Below are 21,013 nucleotides of genomic sequence, written 5' to 3'. Positions count from 1 at the left end.
AAGCACAGGCGATGTAACACCTGCCCTTATACCTCCCCCCTTCCCGCTGTCCAGGGCCCCAAACACCCCTTCCAGGTGAAACAGCGACTTATTTGTACTTCTTGTAATCTAGTTTACAGTATTCGCTGCTCACGATGTGGTCTCCTCTACAATGGGGAGACCAAACGCCGATTGGTTGACCGCTTTGCAGAACACCTCCATTCAGTCCATAAGGGTGACCCCGAGCTTCCGGTCGCCTGTCATTTTATTTCACCGCCCCATTCCCACTTGGACATCACCGTCCTTGGCCTCTTGCATTGTTCCATGGAAGCTCACCGTAAACTCGAGGAACAGCACCTCATCTTCCGATTAGGCATTCTACAGCCTTCCGGATGCAATATCGAGTTCAACAATTTCAGATCATAACCTCGGCCCCTATTATATTTTTGTTGTGTATGTACCTTTGAGGGAATAACTGGTCTCAGACTGCAGTACCGGCAGTGTCCACCCCTGTATAAAAGGCCCTAGCAGGCTTCTGTAGTTTCAGTTCCCAGGTTGTCTCCATTCAGTAAAGACTTGTTATAATCAACTCCTGCAGTCAGTGTCTCAATTATACACGGACATAATACTGGCGACGAGTAAGAAATGAACTTACCTGCAACTCGGCAGCACCTCAGATGACGTTATTGAAGGTCGGAGCCAGAAGAAAGAAAAAAAAATAATCAAAAGAAACTCGAGAAACGGGCGTCGACCGTGGGCAACCGCCCTCCAAATCATCGAATTGAAAAGTTGCAGGAGAGACTGTCGAGAGCCAGGCTTGGTTCTCCAGTCTGTGGTTTCCCAGCTAATCGGGCTGGTGGCAGGTAGTGCACTGATCCTTCCTGGGCTGCGGCGGGCTAGAGCTCAATCGGGTGGCTCTGCAACGGGGCCGGGCAGCGTGTCGGGAAGCAAAGAGAGAGAGAAAGGGTGGAGCACACAGGGCGTGGCTGGTGCTTCGAAGCCGGGCAGCGTTCGGACCTAAGAAGAGGGAGGGAAGTGTCCCAGAGGGTCCACTCCATGACGGGAACGGTTCTTCAATTAACAGAGCAAATATTGAAGCGCGATAGAAAAATAAAAATACCGCGGAGAGCGGCGTTGGCAGCAGTGATCGGGGAGGCATGAAGACCATAGGGCATCACCATTACAGGATAGTAAAATAAATAGAATCGCCAGCAACAGCGTTGGCAGCAGCGGGAAAGCGCGGGAGGCACCATCTTAACTCGGCGGGGAAGACGGAAAAGTGTGGGAGGCGCCATCTTAGATTTTCAAGATGCCAAAGACTGGCGATATCACTGCCTTCGATAATGCAATAGAAGACTGGACCACGTATGTGGAAAGAGTCGAGGTATATTGCGAGGCAAACGAAATAGCCGATGAGAAAAAGGCATCGGTATTGCTAAATTTAATGGGCGCAAGATCGTACAGCCTATTGCGGGACCTGATTACTCCAGCCAAACTGAAGGTGAAGCGTTTTAGCGAAATTGCTGCTATCCTACAGGAACACCTAAATCCTACACCGCTGCTGATAGCAGAAAGATTTAAATTCCACAGGAGAAATCAGCATAAAAATGAGAGCAATGCTGATTACCTTACGGAACTACGCAAGCTATCAAAGCACTGCCAGTTCGGAGCAGGACTGGCAGATACCTTACGGGACAAATTTGTCTGTGGACTCCTGAGTGAAGGAACCCAGAAGAGGTTACTCTCAGAGAAAGAGCTGACGCTAGGTAAGGCATTCAGCGTGGCAGTATCGTACGAAGCAGCAGCAAGGGGAGCTGTGGAAATACAACAAAAGCCACAGGGATACGGCACCCACGAAATGACATGGGGATTTGCAAAATGTTATTGCTGCCGCAGAACAAACCATGACCAGAAGGACTGCTGGTCCAAGGACAAAATATGCAGGCAATGCGGAAAGATGGGATACATTGCACGAGTTTGCAGGTCTGGGAAGAAGACCAACGACAACAAAAAGGCTACTAAGGAACCGTACAGGAAAGTACAAAAGATGACGGACAGTAGTTCCAAAGACCAGATGAGTGATAGTGAATCCGGTAACAAGAGACTAAGCTGTCTCAAACTTCACAACGTAATCGCAAAAGAGGATCACCGAACCATTTGGGTCACCCTCACGATAGCAGGGTCCCAAGTCAAAATGGAATTGGATACAGGATCAGCTCTAACCGTCATGAATCGACGAGACTACGAGCAGCTATTCTCACACATACACTTGAGAGAGACATGCATTGACTTGAGGACGTATACATGGCAAAAAGTATACCCCAGAGGAAAAATAAGGGTGCCTGTCGAATACAATGGCAAGAAAATACGGAAATTGTATCTCTACATTCTGCAAGATGGTGGACCACCGTTATTGGGACGTGAATGGATCAGAAAGATAAGTTTAGACTGGCACTCCATTCAGGCACTGACGGTGGCTGGTAAAAAGAATGATGACGTCACTCCTGGACGATTGTCAACAATCTTAGCTGACGCCAAAGAGGTATTTCAACAAGAACTGGGCACTCTTAAAGGCGTAACCGCCTCGATAAAAATAGAGGAGAATGCAATTCCCAAGTTTTTCAAAGCAAGACCGGTACCATATGCAATTCGCCCAGCCATCGAGGCAGAGCTGGTGAATCTGGAGAATGCAGGCGTGTTATCTAAGGTAGACTGGAGCGAGTGGGCGACACCCATCGTTCCTGTCATGAAATAAACGTTAAACAATAAGTCTGAGGAGCCAAGGAAGGTTCGCATCTGTGGGGACTTCAAGGTGATGGTGAACCCAGTCCTTCACACAGTACAATATCCTCTTCCAAGGATAGAAGATATCTTCGCCTCACTATCTGGAGGGAAGCGTTTTACAAAAATTGCCGTAGCACAAGCATATTTGCAGATGGAGGTTGAAGAATCCTCTAGGAAGTATCTCACGATAAACACTCACAAAGGTCTTTACCAATATAATCGACTGGTATTTGGAGTAGCATCAGCTCTGGCGATATGTCAAAGAGCGATGGAACAAGTCCTAAAAGGGATTCTGGGGACTCAGTGTTACTTGGACGACATCCTAGTGAGAGGTGAAGATGACAGTGAACACCTGGCCAACCTAGAGCAGGTGCTCACTAGACTACGTGAACATGCGCTATGAGCCAATCGCCCCAAGTGCGAGTTTTTTAAGAAACAGATATCACAATTCTGCATCCACTGAATGCCCTACTACGAACGGGAGTAGCATGGAAATAGAGCAAAGAGTGCAAGCGGGCCTTTCAGAAGAGTAAGGACCTAATCACTTCAGGAGAAGTATTGGCTCACTACAACCCATCACTACCGATAAGACTGGCGTGTGATGCATCTCCCTACGGCATTGGGGCGGTACTGTCACATAAATTCCTTGATGGTTCAGAGAGGCCGATAGCTTTTGCGTCACGCTCGTTAACTTCAGCCGAGCGTAACTATGCCCAGATTGACAGAGAGGCCCTCAGCCTGGTGTGGGGGGTGAAGAAGTTCAATCACTACCTGCACAGTCAGAAATTTACTCTACTAACTGATCATCAACCTCTCGTCTCGATTTTCAACCCTCAGAAGTGCGTACCGATAATGACGGCACAACGGCTACAGAGGTGGTCCCTTTTCCTAGGGGCTCACCAATATGACATCGAGTACAAAGGAACTAAACAGCATGGGAATGTTGATGGATTGTCGCGCCTACCGTTGCTGATGGTGGAAGAAGAACTGGCAGTGGATCCAGTGGAGTTATTCCACTCGACTATAGTCGAATGTCTCCCTGTGACGAATGCAAACATAGAAAAGGAAACACGAAATGACCCGACACTCTCCTGGGTCTATGATTTAATGGTGAAGGGATGGCCAGCACATGGCGAACCACTGCTGCCAGCATTCTCGCTGAGAAGAGAACAGCTGTCAGTGTGCAGAGGAACCTTGATGTGTGGATCCAGAGTAGTAATTCCACCCAAATTGAAGGATAGAGTGCTCAATGAGCTTCATGAGTGTCATCTGGGAGGGGTAAAAATGAAGAACTTAGCCAGAGCGTTTGTGTGGTGGCCGGGAATCGATAGAGGAATCGATGAGATGACCAAGAGCTGTACAGGATGCCAGAAGTTCCAAAACGCCCCACCACAAGCCCCTCTACATCCATGGGAGTGGCCCTCATCTCCATGGCAAAGGGTGCACATTGATTTTTGCTGGTCCCTTTATGGACTCGATGTTTTTAATTGTGGTGGTTGCACATTCAAAGTGGCCAGAGGTAATAAAAATGTCCTCAACCACCACAGAAAAAACTATCACAGTCTTACGAACCATATTCGCCAGGAATGGGCTGCCTGAACAGATTTGCTCTGACAATGGACCACAGTTTGTGTCTGAAGAGTTCCGGAGGTTCTTAAAGAACAATGGTGTTAAGCATTACACATCCGCCCCATATCACCCAGCCACTAATGGTTTGGCCGAGAGATTTGTTCAAACATTCAAGAAGGCTATCAAGGCAATGTGTAATGAAGATATACCCCTACAACACAAGGTGGATAACTTGTTTGCCTACCAGAATGCGACACATGCGGTTACCAACCAAACTCCAGCCATGATGTTCTTCAATCGAAGACTACAATGCCGCTTGGATTTGGTTAAGCCAAACATCAGAAGAGATGTGGAGAACAGGCAGTTTCAGAATATGATTGAAAGGCCGACCAGGAGTTTTAAGATAGGTCAACTAGTTTTGGCCCGGGTCTACCGCACAGAGAAATGGCAGCCAGGAACGATCTGTACACGGCAAGGACCTCTAATGTATACCGTGGACGTTGGGGAGAGCATTGTAAGACGCCATGCTGACCAGATTCTAGAGTCACTGGAAAATGTCAACTCCACACCACGATCTGATGCACCTGACGATGAAACCAAAGTACCAATTGCATCTACCGCAGAATTGGTGATATTGGAAGCAGACGAACCAAACAACGACATTGGTCCCGACCCAACCATGCCAGAAGAATCTGATATCCCAAAGAGGCGTTATCCAGACAGAATCAGGAAGCCTCCGCAAAGACTGAACTTATAATTGCTTAACTTCAACCAATGTATCTAGCAACTGTAATTGTATTTGTAATTAGTTATTATTTAGTTGTTAAATGAATGTTATGTACTGTTTATCTAAAAGGGGAGGAATTGTTGTGTATGTACCTTTAAGGGAATAACTGGTCTCAGACTGCAGTACCGGCAGTGACCACCCCTGTATAAAAGGCCCTAGCAGGCTTCTGTAGTTTCAGTTTCCAGGTTGTCTCCATTCAGTAAAGACTTGTTATAATCAACTCCTGCAGTCCGTGTCTCAATTATACACGGGCATAATAATTTTTACTTATAATTTTTAACCATACCTTTGTTTTGGCCTTTTTCCTTCCCTTTCTTTTTTTTCTCTCTCCCACATGGCAGCTGTCTCCCATTCTGCCAGCGCATTTCACACCTAATCTAGAGCCGTCTTTTGTCTCCATTAGTCCTATCATCATCTCGTCTCGTTTTGAATACCTCTTAATGTCTCTTCTCTTTTGTTCTCTCCCAGCCTGGACCCTTAATCTATTTCATTTCCTGTGCTATTTAGTCTTGACAATGGGTTTTCACCCGAAACGTTGGCTTTATTTTCTCTCCACGGATGTTGCCTGGCTTGCTGAATTTTTCCAGCATTTTCTGTTGTTATTTCGGATTTCCAGCATCTGCAGTATTTTGCTAACGTACCAGTGTTTGCTGAACCTTCTTCTCAACCTCTCTTCAATCCCCGCTACTCATCTTCCTAACAGTCACACGCTCCCTTTCCTGACCCCGTGCTTTCCTCTGGGGTGTGTCTTTATTCTGGATAAAACTGTCCAGAAATTCCTCCCCTTTCCCTTGTATGTTGGAGTGTCTCCAACTCTCATTTCAGCTGAATGACTCTGAGCTGGAGAGATTCGAGAGGGAGAAAATAAGGATAGACTAAGATATGGCAGTCCAGACACACAGCCTGGCCTGCCATATCTTAGTCTATCCTTATTTTATGTATTTAATTAGGTAAAGTCTTTCATTGACGATTATCGATAGTTATATTAATTAGTTTAACTAGTTATTCTATAAATTTAATACAGCATTTTAGAGTTTCCCGATCCTAGTGTAAACCACTGCCCTAGGTTAGGGAGAAAATAAAACCCTTAATACTCACCAAGCAATCGCTTATCTGATGTCCAATGACATCAACCTTATTTTTTTTGGAAAACCATGGAGGGTTCGCCTTCACCGCCGGTGCCTCCAATTAGGTCCGTGCTATTCCTCCACTTTCTGTTTTATGTCCCGCCGCCAGTGCATCTGATTAGGTCCGTGCTGTTCCTCCACTTTGTTTTATGTCCCGCCGCTGGTGCCTCTGATTAGGTCCGTGCTATTCCTCCACTTTCTGTTTTATGTCCCGCCGCTGGTGCCTCTGATTAGGTCCGTGCTGTTCCTTCACTTTCTGCTTTATGTCCTGCCACCGGTGCCTCTGAATAGGTCCGTGCTGTTCGTCCGCTTTCTGCTTTATGTCCTGCCGCCGGTGCCTCTGATTAGGTCCATGCTGTTCCTCCACTTTCTGTTTTATATCCCACCGCTGGTGCCTCTGATTAGGTCCGTGCTGTTCCTCCGCTTTCTGTTTTATATCCCACCGCCATTGCCTCTCATAGAGTCATACAGCACGGATAGAGGCCCTTCGGCCCATCGTGTCCGCACCGGCCATCAAGCCCTGTCTAATCTAATCCCATATTCCAGCATTTGGTCTGTAGTCTTGTATGTTATGGCATTTCAAGTGCTCATCCAAATGCTTCTTCAAAGTTGTGAGGGTTCCTGCCTCCACAACCCTTTCAGGCAGTGAGTTCCAGACTCCAACCACCCTCTGGGTGAAAAAGTTCTTTCTCAAATCCCCTCTAAACCTCCCGCCCTTTACCTTGAATCTATGCCCCCTAGTTATTGACCCTTCTACTAAGGGAAAAAGCTCCTCAGTATCCATCCTATCTATGCCCCTCATAATTTTGTACACCTCAATCATGTCCCCCCTCAGCCTCCTCTGCTCCAAGGAAAACAAACCCAATCTGCCCAGTCTTTCTTCATAGCTGAAGCGCTCCAGCCCTGGTAACATCCTGGTGAATCTCCTCTGCACCCTCTCCAAAGCGATCACATCCTTCCTGTAGTGTGGCGACCAGAACTGCACACAGTATTCCAGCTGTGGCCTAACCAGTGTTTTATACAGCTCCATCATAACCTCCTTGCTCTTATATTCTATGCCTCGGCTAATGAAGGCAAGTATCCCATATGCCTTTTTTACCACCTTATCCACCTGTTCCGCCGCTTTCAGGGATCTGTGTACTTGCACACCCAGATCCCTCTGCACCTCCATCTTGCCTAGGGTCTTACCATTCATTGTGTATTCCCTTGCCTTGTTAGTCCCCCCAAAGTGCATCACCTCGCACTTTTCCGGGTTAAATTCCATTTGCCACTGTTCCACCCATCTGCCCAACCCATCTATATCGTCCTGCAGACTGAGGCTACCCTCCTCGCTATTTACCACCCTACCAATTTTTGTATCATCCGCGAACTTACTGATCATACCTTTTACATTCATATCCAAGTCATTAATGTAGACCACAAACAGCAAGGGATCCAGCACCGATCCCTGTGGCACCCCACTGGCCACAGGCTTCCAGTCACAAAAACAACCTTCGACCATCACCCTCTGCCTTCTGCCACTAAGCCAGTTTTGTATCCAATTTGCCAAGGCACCCTGGATTCCATGGGCTCTTACCTTCTTGACCAGTCTCCTGTGCGGGACTTTATCGAAGGCCTTACTGAAATCCATGTATACCACATCCACTGCGTTACCCTCATCCACACACCTGGTCACCCCCTCAAAAAATTCAATCAAATTAGTCAGACATGATCTTCCCTTGACAAAGCCATGCTGACTATCCCTGATTAATCCTTGTCTCTCCAAGTGGAGACTAATTTTGTCCCTCAGAATTTTTTCCAATAATTTTCCTACCACTGATGTTAGGCTCACTGGCCTGTAGTTCCCCGGTTTTTCCCTACTTCCCTTCTTGAATAATGGTACTACATTAGCGGTTCTCCCGTCCTCTGGCACATCCCCTGTGGCCAGAGAGGTCCTGAATATATGTGGTAGAGCCCCCGCAATCTCTTCCTTTGCCTCACACAGCAGCCTGGGATACATTTCATCCGGGCCTGGGGATTTATCCATTTATAGGCCTGCTAAAACCGCCAATACCTCCTCCCTCTCGATGTTAATATGTTCGAGCATATCACAGTCCCCCCGCTCTATTTCTATGTCTACATCGTCCTCCTCCATAGTGAAAACAGATGCAAAAAATTCATTTAGAACCCCTCCTACATCTTCCGGCTCCACACACAGATTGCCACTTTTGTCCCTAATGGGCCCTATTTTTTCCCCTAGTTATCCTCTTACCCTTAATATACTTATAAAACATCTTAGGATTTTCCTTTATTTTGCTCACCAGTGTTATTTCATGGCCCCTCCTTGATCTCCTAATTTCTTTTTTAAGTATCCCCCTGCACTTTTTTTACTCCTCTAGGGCTTCCTCTGTCTTTAGTCTTTTGTATGTGCCAAAAGCCCTCCTTTTTTTCCTAATCCATTCTCGTATTTCTCCTGACATCCAAGGTTCCCTGTGGTTTTTGGAACCACCCTTGACCTTTATGGGAACATGTTGCCATTGTATGATCTCAATCTCCCTTCTGAAAGCCTCCCATTGCTCCGATGTGGATTTTCCTACAAGTAGCTGATCCCAGTCCATTTTGGCCAGATCCTGCCTTATCCTATTAAAATCGGCCTTCCCCCAATTTAGAACCTTTATTTCCGGCCCATCCCTGTCCTTTTCCATAACCACCTTAAATCTCACCATATTATGGTCACTGTCACCAAAGTGCTCACCTACTAGCACTTTTTCCACTTGGCCGGCCACATTCCCTAGAATTAGGTCCAGTACTGCCCCCTCTCTTGTAGGACTTTCTACATGCTGGCTCAAAAAGCTCTCCTGGATGCACTTTAAGAATTCAACACCCTCTGAGCCTTTCACACTTTGACTATCCCGGTTAATATTGGGGAAGTTGAAATCCCCCATTATTATTACCCTATTATTTGCACATTTCTCTGAGATTTGCCTACATATCTGTTCCTCTATCTCCCCCTGACTGTTTGGAGGCCTATAGTACACTCCCAGCAAAGTGCTTGCCCCCTTTTTGTTTTTAAGCTCCACCCATATGGCCTCATTAGAGGAACCTGCTAATATATCATCCCTCCTTACTGCAGTAATTGACTCCTTAATTAATATTGCGACACCCCCTCCTCGTTTACCTCCCCCTCTGTCTCGCCTGAAGATTCTGTACCCCGGAATATTGAGCTGCCAGTCTTGCCCCTCCCTCAACCATGTCTCCGTGATAGCAACAATATCATACTCCCATGTGTTTATCAACACATTCAGTTCATCCACCTTATTTGCAAGACTCCTTGCATTAAAATAGATGCCATCCAGCCTTGCCCTTATATATTTGCCCTGTCTACCAAGCTGACTTGTTTTTTTCTCTATAATTGGCAGCACATCACCCCCTATTTCAGCTCCCCTCTGTATCCCATCCCCCTGCCAAGTTAGTTTAAACCCCCCCCAACAGTGCTAGCAAACCTCCCCGCAAGGATATTTGTCCCGCTCTGGTTCAGGTGCAACCCGTCCGACTTGTACAAGTCCCACCTTTCCCAGAAGCAGGCCCAGTGATCCAGGAAACTAAAACCCTCCCTCCTACACCAACTCTTTAGCCACGCATTCATCTGCACTATCCTCCAATTCCTATACTCACTAGCACGTGGCACTGGGAGTAATCCAGAGATTACAACCTTTGAGGTCCTGCCCTTTAATCTGTTACCTAGCTCCCTAAATTCCTGATGCAGGACCTCATCCCCCTTCCTACCTATGTCGTTGGTCCCAATGTGGACCACGACCTCTGCCTGCTCACCCTCCCCCTTAAGAATGCCCTGTAGCCGCTCAGTGACATCCATGACCCTGGCCCCAGGGAGGCAACAAACCATCCTGGAGTCACGTTTGTGGCCACAGAAACGCCTATCTGTTCCCCTTACGATAGAATCCCCTACCACTGATTAGGTCTGTGCTGTTCCTCCGCTTTCTGTTTTATATCCGATCACCAGTGCCTCTGATTAGATCTGTGCTTTTCCTCCGCTTTCTGTTTTATTGCCCGCTGCCAGTGCCTCTGATTAGGTCCATGCTGTTCCTCCGCTTTCTGTTTTATATCCCACCACCAGTGCCTCTGATTAAGCCTGTGCTGTTCCTCCGCTTTCTGTTTTATATCCCATCACCAGTGCCTCTGATTAAGTCCGTGCTATTCCTCTGCTTTCTGTTTTATATCCCACCACCAGTGCCTCTGATTAGGTCCATGCTGTTCCTCTGCTTTCTGTTTTATGTCCCGCCACCGCCACTGGTGCCTCTGATTAGGGAAGGTAGGATAGAAGATTGCTGGTTAAACAAAATATAATAACCAGAGCATTCTACTCAATTATAAATCTCTTTCTCCTCCGTTCTCTGTAATTTCTCTCTCTAATGCACGCTCTCATCCATTATACGTCTCGCTATTATCCTCTGCTGCTGTCTCTATCACTCTATGTGCTCTCTCCATCAGGTACTGTATCAAGTACACACATTCAAAATCTGCAGCATTATTAACCAGCTTTTGGATTAAATATTCTCTGGTATTTTGACGGATGAACCCTTTACAGAAGAACATTAGTGACTGCTAACTACATTCTTACCCGGTGTTTGTAGAAAGTAATCAATATTGTATTGAACATCACGCTGCACATTATGCTTCTTGAACATACAAACTTCTCAGCTTTAATGTCATTAAATAAAGACGTTATTGTGCCAATATCACTTAAATCTCTGAAAGAAGTGAGGCTGAGACACTTTGCTGAACGTTGGTCATTAAAATGAACTCAATCAATATCATATTCTGAGGCGTTGCCAAACATTGCTCCTTAAATTTTGCGCAAACTCCCTATATTCAAATAATGAGAGGTGATCTGCTTTGAGCCAATTGGGTTCAATAAACTGGAAAGTTTATAGCGACTAAAATAACTGATAAAAAGGAAAGCTTTGGAATTGTGCAATCATAACATAAAGAGAGAGTCCTGGGAATGAGGAGTTTATCAGTCGGTGTCTGCGGGGGAAAGAGACTGACTCAGGATGTTGGAGAAGGGTTTCTCCAGCAACATTCCGCTCCCTGATTGACCTGCTGCAGATTCCTTGCATTTTCGGGATTAATGCAGAAATGTACAAAAATCATCAGGCGAGTCTGGGACTTCCGCTGCTCTTCAACTTTGTCTCGTTCTGTTCCAATCACAGAGATGTCAGCAAAACTAGCGCTGCACAACAAAAGCGGTTGGTTTTCGTTCACAAATCCAGTTGTGATTCTTGGCGCAGCAATCGTCATTCCAGCCCTGAAAATTGACGGTAGCGCAGTTCTCAGCATAGCATTGTTCACGGTGTTGATTGAAATTGTTCGGTTGCATGTTTTGCCAAAATCTGTGCAGTGCAAAAAAATATCAGCGTACATGTGTGTGGGAAACTCTCCTTTATTTAAATAAAAGCTAGTATTTTGCTGTTTCCAATTGTGATCCGTGTCATCAGCAGTCGTAGGTATGGAATTTGATCTCCTCCAGAACCCCATCATTCGCACCACAAAAGTGCCAGGCAATGACTATCTCCAACAAGCAAGAGTATAACCACCATCCCTTGATATTCAATGGCATTACCATCGCCGAATCCCCCACCATCAACATCCTCGGGGTCAACATTGACCAGAAAATTAATTGGACCAGCCAAATAAATACTGTCACAACAAGAGTAGTTCAGAGCTAGGTATTCTGCGGTGAGTGTCTCACCTCTTGACTCCCCAAAGCCATTCCACCATCTACAAGGTTCAAGTCAGGAGGGTGATGGAAGAATCTCCACTTTCCTGGATAAGTGCAGCTCTGACAACTCTCAACAAGAACTACATCATCCAGGACAAAGCAGCCCGCTTGATTGTCACCCCATCCAACACCTTAAACATTCACTCCCTCCACCACCGGCATACTATGGCTGCAGTGTGTACCATCTACAAGATGCACTGCAGCAACTCGCCAAGGCTTCTTCAGCAGCACCTCCCAAACCAGTGACCTCTTCCACCTAGAAAGACAAGGTCAGCTGGCGCATAGGAACACCACCACCTCCTAGTTCCCCTCCACGTCACACACCATCCTGACTTAGAATTATGCCGCCGATCCTTCATCGTCGCTGGGTCAAATTTCTGGAACTCCCTCCCGACCAGCACTGTGGGAGATCCTTCACCACATGGTTCACCATCACCTTCTCAGAGGCAATTAGGGATGGGCAATAAAGCTGGCCTTGCCAGCGATGACCACTTCCCATGAACAAATTCTTGAAAAATCAGCGCTATATGTGGCTCGGTGGATAAGGCCCGAATAAGCTGCAAAGGACAGAAGTCCTTGGGTTCCATCGTGGGTTTTTCCGAAGTTAGCTGATTCGAAAGGTTAGGTGGTGGGTGAGTGATGTTGCCGCAGTTATCCCTGAGCACAGGCTAGAATCAGACCCTTGGTGCAAACCTATTTGCTGCCACTTGATCACTACTGCAAACCATTGAAGTGAATGTTCTCGGCTCTTGTCTACTGCGCTGCCATAACTTTCGTGGAAATTCGATGGCAACTCCATCTAAGGGTGTAAATGCACGATCTTCCGATCGCTGTAATCTCCTTCAGCCCCACAATGCCCCCAAGATATCCACACTCCTCAATTCTGCACTCTTGAGCATCCCTGATTAAAATTGCTCAACCAGTGGAGGCGGTGCCCTCTATTGCCTAGGCCCTAAGCTCTGGAATTCTCTGTCTAAACCTCTCCGCCTCACTACGTCTCTTTCCTCCTTTGAGACGCTCCTTAAAACCTACCTCTTTGACCCAGCATTCAGTCGCCTGCCCTGATTTCCCCTTATGTGGCTCGGTGTCAAATTCTCTTGTCTTATAATACTGCTGTGTAGCGCCTTAGGGCTTAGTACTACGTTAAAGGCGTTATGTAAATATAAGTTGTTCATGTTGTTGATCACCAAAGTTACGGAAGAGATGAAGAGCTGGACAGGACAGGAGGAACTTCAGCCCCACATGTCTTTGGACAATTCTACAGGAGAGGAGAGGATCTTGTCTGATTTGCCCTACGGGCAGAGCCTTCAAAAGTTAATTGGGATACAAATGCGTCATTAAAGGTAGTACAAAATGACTGGTAGCAAATTGGGAGCAGCTCCGAGCAATTCCCGTATCTCTGAAGGTTCCTGTCCATTCTAACAACATTACTGGTGGCCGTTGGGATGAACTCCAGAGGGAATTAGCGGCAAATCTGAGCGAACATTTCCTTTTGGTACAGTAGTTTAGGCCTTATAGGACACGGTACTGTAGCGGTTATAGAGTACGGTGTGTTAATGGTTATAGGCATAACAGTGTAAAGGTTAGAGGGTACGGTAGTGCAGGGTTTATAGGATATGGTAAGGTTTGCGTTGTATGGTAAAGTAGTGTAGAGGTTAAAGGGTGCAGCCCTATTGTGTTTATATGGTACAGTAGAATACAGGTTATTGGGTACATTAGCGTAGGGATTATAAGATAAATAAGTGCATGGCTTATAGATTATGGTACTGTATGGCATATTGGGAACGGTACTATTGGGGTTATAGGCTACATTAGTGTATGGGTTATCTAGTATGTTAGTGGCAGTGTGAAGGTTACGGTAGTGTATGGGTTTTAGGGTACGTCAGTGTAGGGTTAAAAGCGTACGGTCATGTAGGGGTTATAGATTACAGTAGTGTAGCACCTATACGGTACGATGGTGTAGGTGTTATCGGGAGCTGTACTTTGAGAACTATGTGAGAGGACTAATTACCCGCAGAATGATAATCCTTAGGATTGGAGTTCAGATTCTACTATGATAGTTTCACAATTTGAATTCAGCGAAACAATCGACTAATCAAAGGCTGTTAATAGTTAAGGTGAACATAAAGCTGTCGGATCGTGGTAACAACCCAGTTGGTTCACTGATGCTATTTTTTTGAATGGAAGCACGCTGCAATTTCCCTGTCTGGTGTATATCTGAATCCAGTCCTAGACTGTCCTGGTTGAATCTAAAATGCCCTCTGAAGTGGCCTAGCAAGCTACTGAGATGTATCAAATTGCCACGTTGTAAGAAGAATGCTCACCACCTTCTTAGGATAACTGGGATGGGGGAATATATACCGATCTTGCCAGCAATTCCAAATCCAGAGATTTGATAATTAATTTTTAGAGATCCGATTGTGCTTTCTAACTGCAGTTGCTAATTCAGTAGGGAACTGCACAAAGTGCACTTAATTTTCAATATTCCAGTCCGATGGAAAACGGGTGCTCGGGGCTCAGCCGCCATGTTACATTCCGCCTGATATTGGTCAACATTGAAGTCAATGGAAATGAAAATCGTACAGAATCTAAAACCACCGGCCGATATGCGGGGCCCTTTTTATCCCAGCAGTTAAAGTGAAAATTCACCCTAGAAAGCTTTTTATGACTGCACCCTTATCCCAGAGGATAATTGTAACGGTTTGGCAAAGGCAACAGGAAAGGAATATTGGGCGAGATGTAGATGCACGGCCGATCTGTTACCGCCTGTTTTACGCTAGTGACATGAGTTAAAATGAACTCCATCGTGTTTCTTCTGGTGTCAGACTGTGCAGGCTAATGTAAATTTATTCCAGGAATCTGAACTGAGCCGAGGTCACTGCATCACCCAGATTCCTTGGAATGTTGTTCTGTGTCCCCCGCACTCACTCACACCTCTCGGTACTCACTCAGGTTCAGAGAGCTGGCCTGTACCATCCACCCATTGCCAGGTGCCTTCGTTTTCCTCGTCCATCATCCCAATCCATTGAGCATAAGATCGGCGCTGAACAAAATCCTTCATGGAATGAAAGTATTACACAGTTTATTAGATTATTATTATTACTATTATTAATTGAAATAATTGGGTGCAGGGTCTACGCTTATCATTGGTCATAAAAAGTAAGGAAGGAGACAAGGCAACATAATAAGCAATGACATTTATACTCGTGTTTTAAATTATGTTCATTGTAGGCCGAAGGTAAACAAAGAAGGAAAAATAAGAACGAAACAAACACAGATATAAAGAAAGAATTGGAGAATCAACAAAGGAAAGGAACAAAGGCTATGCATTTTAAAGCGCATTTCACGATTTCAGGACGTCCCAAAGTGCTTCACAGCCAATCAAGAAATTTGATAACTGATGTAATGAGCGGAAACACAGCAGCCTGATTGAGCACAGCAGGATCTCATCATAAGAACATAAGAACTAGGAGCAGGTGTAGATCATTCGCCCCTCCAAGCTATTTCTTATGTTAGTTTACAATCTGGGTTTGTGTCTCATGCTAGTTTACTCTCATATTCTATTTCTCTCTCTTTCTCAATCGCTTGGTCATCTTTTGTTAAATTCTAAAATCATCCCAATCCTCAGGCTTACTACAATTTTTGGCAAAATTATAAGCCTCCTCTTTTAATCTAACACTATTTTTAACGTCTCTTGTTTGCTGTGGTTGGACCACTATTGCCGTGGGTTTTTATTGCATAAGGGAATGTATATTCATTATCAGTTAATGACCAGATAATCTGGTTTAGTGATGTTGGTTGAATATTAGCCAAGTCATGGGGAAACTCTCCTATTCTTCATCAAAATGGTTCACTTAAGAGAGCAGCCTGGCCACGGTTCAACGTTTTATCTGAAATACGTCACCTCTGACAGTGTGGCACTCCCTCTGTGGGGACCATAATTGCCAGCCTGGATTATCTGCTCAATTCACTCTCGGGGGTTTTGAAATCACGAGCGTGTTGCCAGTACAACAATGAGGCAATGAAAAGACGGTGACAGCTGTGGAATCGATGGTTTTAGAACTTGTGAACAATGAGCGTAGCCTGAAGGTGGTAATGACGCTAGATTTAAATACAATGCGGACTCATGGAGTGGAGGCAGAGGAATGTACAAGGCAGACAGGTAATAGGAAGCAGAGATGCATTTTCCGATGCTGAATAATTGAAAAAAGAGTGATGTAATAGAAGGCTAAAGAAAGGCTGCAACACAGAGATAGAGAGCGATGTAGAGAAGGAGGTAGCAAAAGAGACAGTGGCAGAGAGACTGCATATCAGAAAGATGTTCGCTTAGTAAGATAATAGCCTACTGCTAGAACCATCATTTGTTATGAAAAGCTTTAAGAATGTGGTTGCGACTTCGTGTGTCAGTGTGTGCATCTCGGTTTCCGTATGTGTCTTTGTGTGTATATGTATGTGAGTGTTTTATCCTTTATTCATTCACTGGATGAGGGCTTCGTAGCAAGGCCGAAACTCTTTGCCCAACCCTAGATGTCCTTGAGAAGGTGGTGATTAGCTACTTTATGAACCGATGCTGTTCCAGTGGTGAAGAGGCTCCGACAATTCATTTAGATAGGAAGTTCCAGGAATTCGACACAGAGACAATGACAGAATAGTGATATATCTCCGATTTAGCATGGCTTGTAACTTTAAGGGAGCATCGAAGGTAATAGTGTTCCCATGTGTCTGCTGCCCCTGTTCTTCTAGGTGGTAGAGGTCAGGGGTTTAGCAAGTGCTTCTTGAGATACAGTGCCTCCTGTGGATAGTACACACACTGCAGGCACGGTGGGTTGTGGTTGTGGTGGAGGGAATCGATGTTGCCTGCCCGGTGCTAGGGCTAGACATCTCATCACAGCTGGAGAATATCTTGGAGTGGGAGGGGGAGTATCCAGTTGTCGTGGTCCATGTAGGAACCGACGGCATAGGCAGAACTAGGGATGAGGCTCTGCTGAGGGAGTTTGAGCAACTAGGATCCAAATTAATAAACTGAAACTCAAAGGTAATCTCCAGATTGTTATCTGAACCACGCACAAATTGTCATAGGGACAAACAGATTAGAGGTTTAATGGGTGGCTCAAAGAGTGGTGTGGGAGGAAGTTGTTTTGCTTCATAAAGCACTGGCACCAGTATTGGGGAAAGAGGGATCTGTTCCGTTCGGATGGGCTCCACTTAAACTGGGCTGGGACTAGTGTCCTGATGAACCGAATAACTCGGACAGTAGACAGGGCTTTAAACTAATGAGGGTCAGCGGGAGGATTCAGGGAAGAGTAAATTTAAAAGCAGTGAGAAAAATGTCAAGGTCTCTAGCAGAGTACAGTTCTGGGTAAAAGTAAGCAGATTGGGTCAGGAAGGGACAGAGAGAGTAAGAAAGATAATAAGGCATCAGTGACTAAGGTGAAATCAGGGACAAAGAGAAATAAGTCAAAGCTAAAGGCACTATATCTGAAAGCACGAAGCATTCACAACAAAATAGATTAATTAATAGCGGAGATAAAAATTAACAGATTTGATCTAATAGACATAATGTAGACGTGGTTGTAAAGTGGCCAAGGTTTGGAACTAAATATTCCAGGATTTATAACTTTTAGAAGGGATAGGGAAAACGGAAAATGAGGTGGGGTAGCCCTGATAATAAAGGATGAGATAAAGACAGGACAGAGAAAGGATCTTAACTCCGAAAAATCCAGAAGTAGAAGGATGGAGCTAAGAAACAGTAAGAGGCAGAAAACAGTGGTGGGAGTTGTTTATAGACCCCCAAAATGTAGTTGTAATGTATGGCAGTGTATAAATCAGGAAATTAGAGGCGCACGTAACAAGGGTAATACAGTAATCTACATATAGTCTGGGCAATCCAAATTTGCAGGAGGGCGATTCATGGAATGTATGCAAGATAGTTTTCTGGATCAGTATGTTGAGGAACCAACTAGGGAACAGGCTATTTTAGATCTTGTGTTGTTCAACGAGAAAGGGTTAATTAGTAGCCTTGTAGTAAAACGGACTTTAGGGAAGAGTGACCATAATATGATTGAATTTTATATTGAGTTTGAAAGTGACTTAGTTAAACCAAAACTCGGGCCTTAAATCTGGACAAAGCAAACTACCTAGCTATGAGGGGCGAGCTGGCTAAAGTAGAGTTGGAAACTATATTAAAAGGTATGAGAGTGTACAAGCAATGGCTAGCATTTAAAGAATTAATACATAATTTACAACATTCCTTTAAGACGCAGAAAACACACAGGAAAAGTGGTCCACCGGTGCATACAAGAGAAGTTAAAGAAAGTCTTAGATATAAGGAAAAGGCTTATAATACTGCAAAAAAGAGCAGTAAGCCTATGGATAAGGCGAATTTTAGAATTCAGCAAAGGAGGACCAAGAAATTGATAAAGAAAGGGGAAATGGCATATGAGATTAAACTAGCGAGAGACATAAAAACAGAATGTAAAAGCTTCTATAATTATGTAAAAAGGCAAAGATTAACGAAAGCAAGTGTGGGTCCCTTACAGGCTGAGACAGGAGAAATTATAATAGGGAATAAGGACATGGCAGAGAAATTAAACAAATTACTTTATGTCTGTCTTCACGGAAGAAGACGCAAAAGACTTTCCAGAAATATTGGAGAACCAAGGATCTAGTGAGAACGAGTTACTGAAAGAAATTAGTATTAGTAAAAAAGTATTACTGGAGCAATAAATGAGACTGAAAGCTGACAAATCCCCTGGACCTGATGGCCTACATCCTAGGGTTTTGAAAGAGTTGGCTGTAGAGATAGTGAATGCATTGGTTGTCATTTTCCAAAATTCCATAGATTCTAGAATGGTTCCTGCAGATTGGAAGTCAGCAAATGTAACCCCACTATTTAAGAAAGGAGTGAGAGAGAAAACAGGAAAGTGCAGACCAGTTAGCCTGACATCAGTAGTAGGGAAAGTGCTAGAATCTATGATTAAGAACATGCTATCAGGGCACTTAGAAAATAATAATAGGATTAGGCAGAGTGAACACGGATTTTTGAAAGGGAAATCGTTTTTGACAAATCTATTCGTTTTTGGAGGTTCTAATTAGCAGAACAGATAAGGGGGAACCAGTGGATGTGGTGTATTTGGATTTTCAGATGGCATTTGATAACGTGCCGCACAAGAGTTTATTAAAAAAATAGGGCTCATAGGATTGGGGGAAATATATTAACATGGATTGAGGATTGGTTAACCGACAGAAAACATATTTTAGGAATGAACGGGTCATTTTCGGGTGGGCAGGCTGTAACTACTTGGGCACCACAAGGATCAGTGCTTGGGCCTCAGCTATTCACAATCTACATCAATGATTTGAATGAAGGGGCCAAACGTAATATATCCAAGTTTGCTGATGATAAAAAACTGGGTGAAAATCTAAGTTGTAAGGAGGATGCAAGAAGGCTTCAAGGCGATATAGACAGACTAAGTGAGTGAGCATGAACATGGAAAATATAATATAATATGGAGAAATGTGAAGTTATCCGCTTGGTAGTTAAAATAGAAAAGCAGAGTAATTGTTAAATGGTAAGAGATTGGGAAATGTTCGTGTTCAGTGGGACCTGGGTGTCCTTGTACACGAACCACTGAAAGTTAACATGCGGGTACAGCAAGCAATTAGGAAAGCAAATGGTATGTTGGCCTTTATTACAAAGGGTTTTCATATAAGCGAAAAGACATCGCACTGCAATTATATAGGGCCCTGGTGAGACCACACCTAGAGTATTGTGTACAGCTTTGGTCTCCTTACCTAAGGAAGAATATACTTGCCATAGAGGAAGTGCAACAAAGGTTCACCAGACTGGTTCCTGTGATGGGGGGTGGGTTGTCGTATGAGGACAGATTGAGTAGACTAGGCTTATATTCTAAAGCGTTCAGAAGAATTAGAGGTGATCTCATTGAAACGTTAACAATTCTTACAGGGCTTGGCAGGGTAGATGCAGAGAGGATCTTTCCCCGGGATGGGGACTCTAGAACCAGAGGTCACAGTCTCAGAATAAGGGGTTGGCCATTTAGTACTGAGATGAGGAGAATATTCTTCACTCAGAAGGTGGTGAATCTTTGGAATTCTCTACCCCAGAGGGCTGTGGAGGCTCAGTCGTTGAGTACATTCAAGACAGAGATCGATAGACATTTGAGTAACAAGGGAATCAATGGATATGTGGATGGCGGATCTGGCTCAAAGGGCCAAATGGCCGACTCCTCCTCTTATTTCTTATGTTCTTATGTAGGCGGTCAATTCGCTATTGCCCATTTTGAAGGTTCGTCCAAAAGCAATTGGTTCTCTCCAACGCCAGGGAAATCTATGTGATAGATTTGTGAATTCCTGCCCAGACCGTAGCCCTTATAATTGGTGTTGCAGTTTGACCCCCGTTACAGACACCACCCGATAGATGCTCAGCGAGCGTAGACACAACTTTACCAGGGGAGGAAATTCCACTTCTTTGCCCCTCTGCACAAAGTTCTTCATCCATTTATTTAATGGGAGCAAAAACCACAGACAGCCGAGTGCAGGTTGGGAATTCTCACTCCATAATCATTGCTCTTATAAAATTGATAGTGTTTATATGGTGATGCTGCTATGACATCTCACCTGTTCCTGCTGACTAGTGATCACAAGATGGGATTCGCTGCCAGTGCAATAGTTTGCGCTTGAAGTCCAATTCCATTCACCAGGTGAAAAAAAGTAGCAACTTCCATTAAAATACTCCCATTTCTTTGGACACATTATGTCATCGCACTCTGAAAGACAAGAGATTTTATTTGCATATTTCAGTAGAAATACATAAATAAATTGATTATATAGAGTGATGGGAGGATAGATAAATAGATGAAACGATAGAAAGAAAGCAGAGAAAATAATAAAAAGCTGGATGTATGGATGGAGAGATAAGTGGGAAACTGCATAGGTAACATGATAACATAAGGTTAAAACTCAACTTTG

General features: G+C 44.6%; 1 protein-coding gene across 6 annotated transcripts in view; it reads right to left on the bottom strand.

The window, feature by feature from the left end:
- Window positions 1–21,013, bottom strand: part of LOC147089987 (CD209 antigen-like protein C) — a 91,577-nt gene that overhangs the window by 53,379 nt on the left and 17,185 nt on the right. For 5 of the 6 annotated variants that reach the window (XR_015075306.1, XR_015075307.1, XM_085977200.1 and 2 more), the window contains exons 3-4: window positions 20,663–20,811; window positions 14,974–15,080 (exon numbers count right to left, since the gene is read on the bottom strand). Coding sequence is in view for 4 of the 6 variants with exons in the window: in XM_085977200.1 (XP_085833326.1) it covers window positions 14,974–15,080; window positions 20,663–20,811 (256 nt within the window). In the remaining 2 variants the exon portion in view is untranslated. Of the gene's footprint in view, window positions 1–9,679; window positions 11,637–14,973; window positions 15,081–20,662; window positions 20,812–21,013 lie in introns of those variants that run through there. The other variant, XM_085977196.1, reaches the window with a different exon arrangement.

This window comes from Somniosus microcephalus, unplaced genomic scaffold (genome assembly GCF_052327205.1).
Source record: "Somniosus microcephalus isolate GS21.2 unplaced genomic scaffold, FLI_Smic_1.0 unresolved_chr4, whole genome shotgun sequence".
Lineage (NCBI taxonomy): Eukaryota > Metazoa > Chordata > Chondrichthyes > Squaliformes > Somniosidae > Somniosus > Somniosus microcephalus.
The sequence above is the reverse complement of the archived record's forward strand: the minus strand, read 5'-3'. Positions and strand labels throughout refer to the sequence as shown.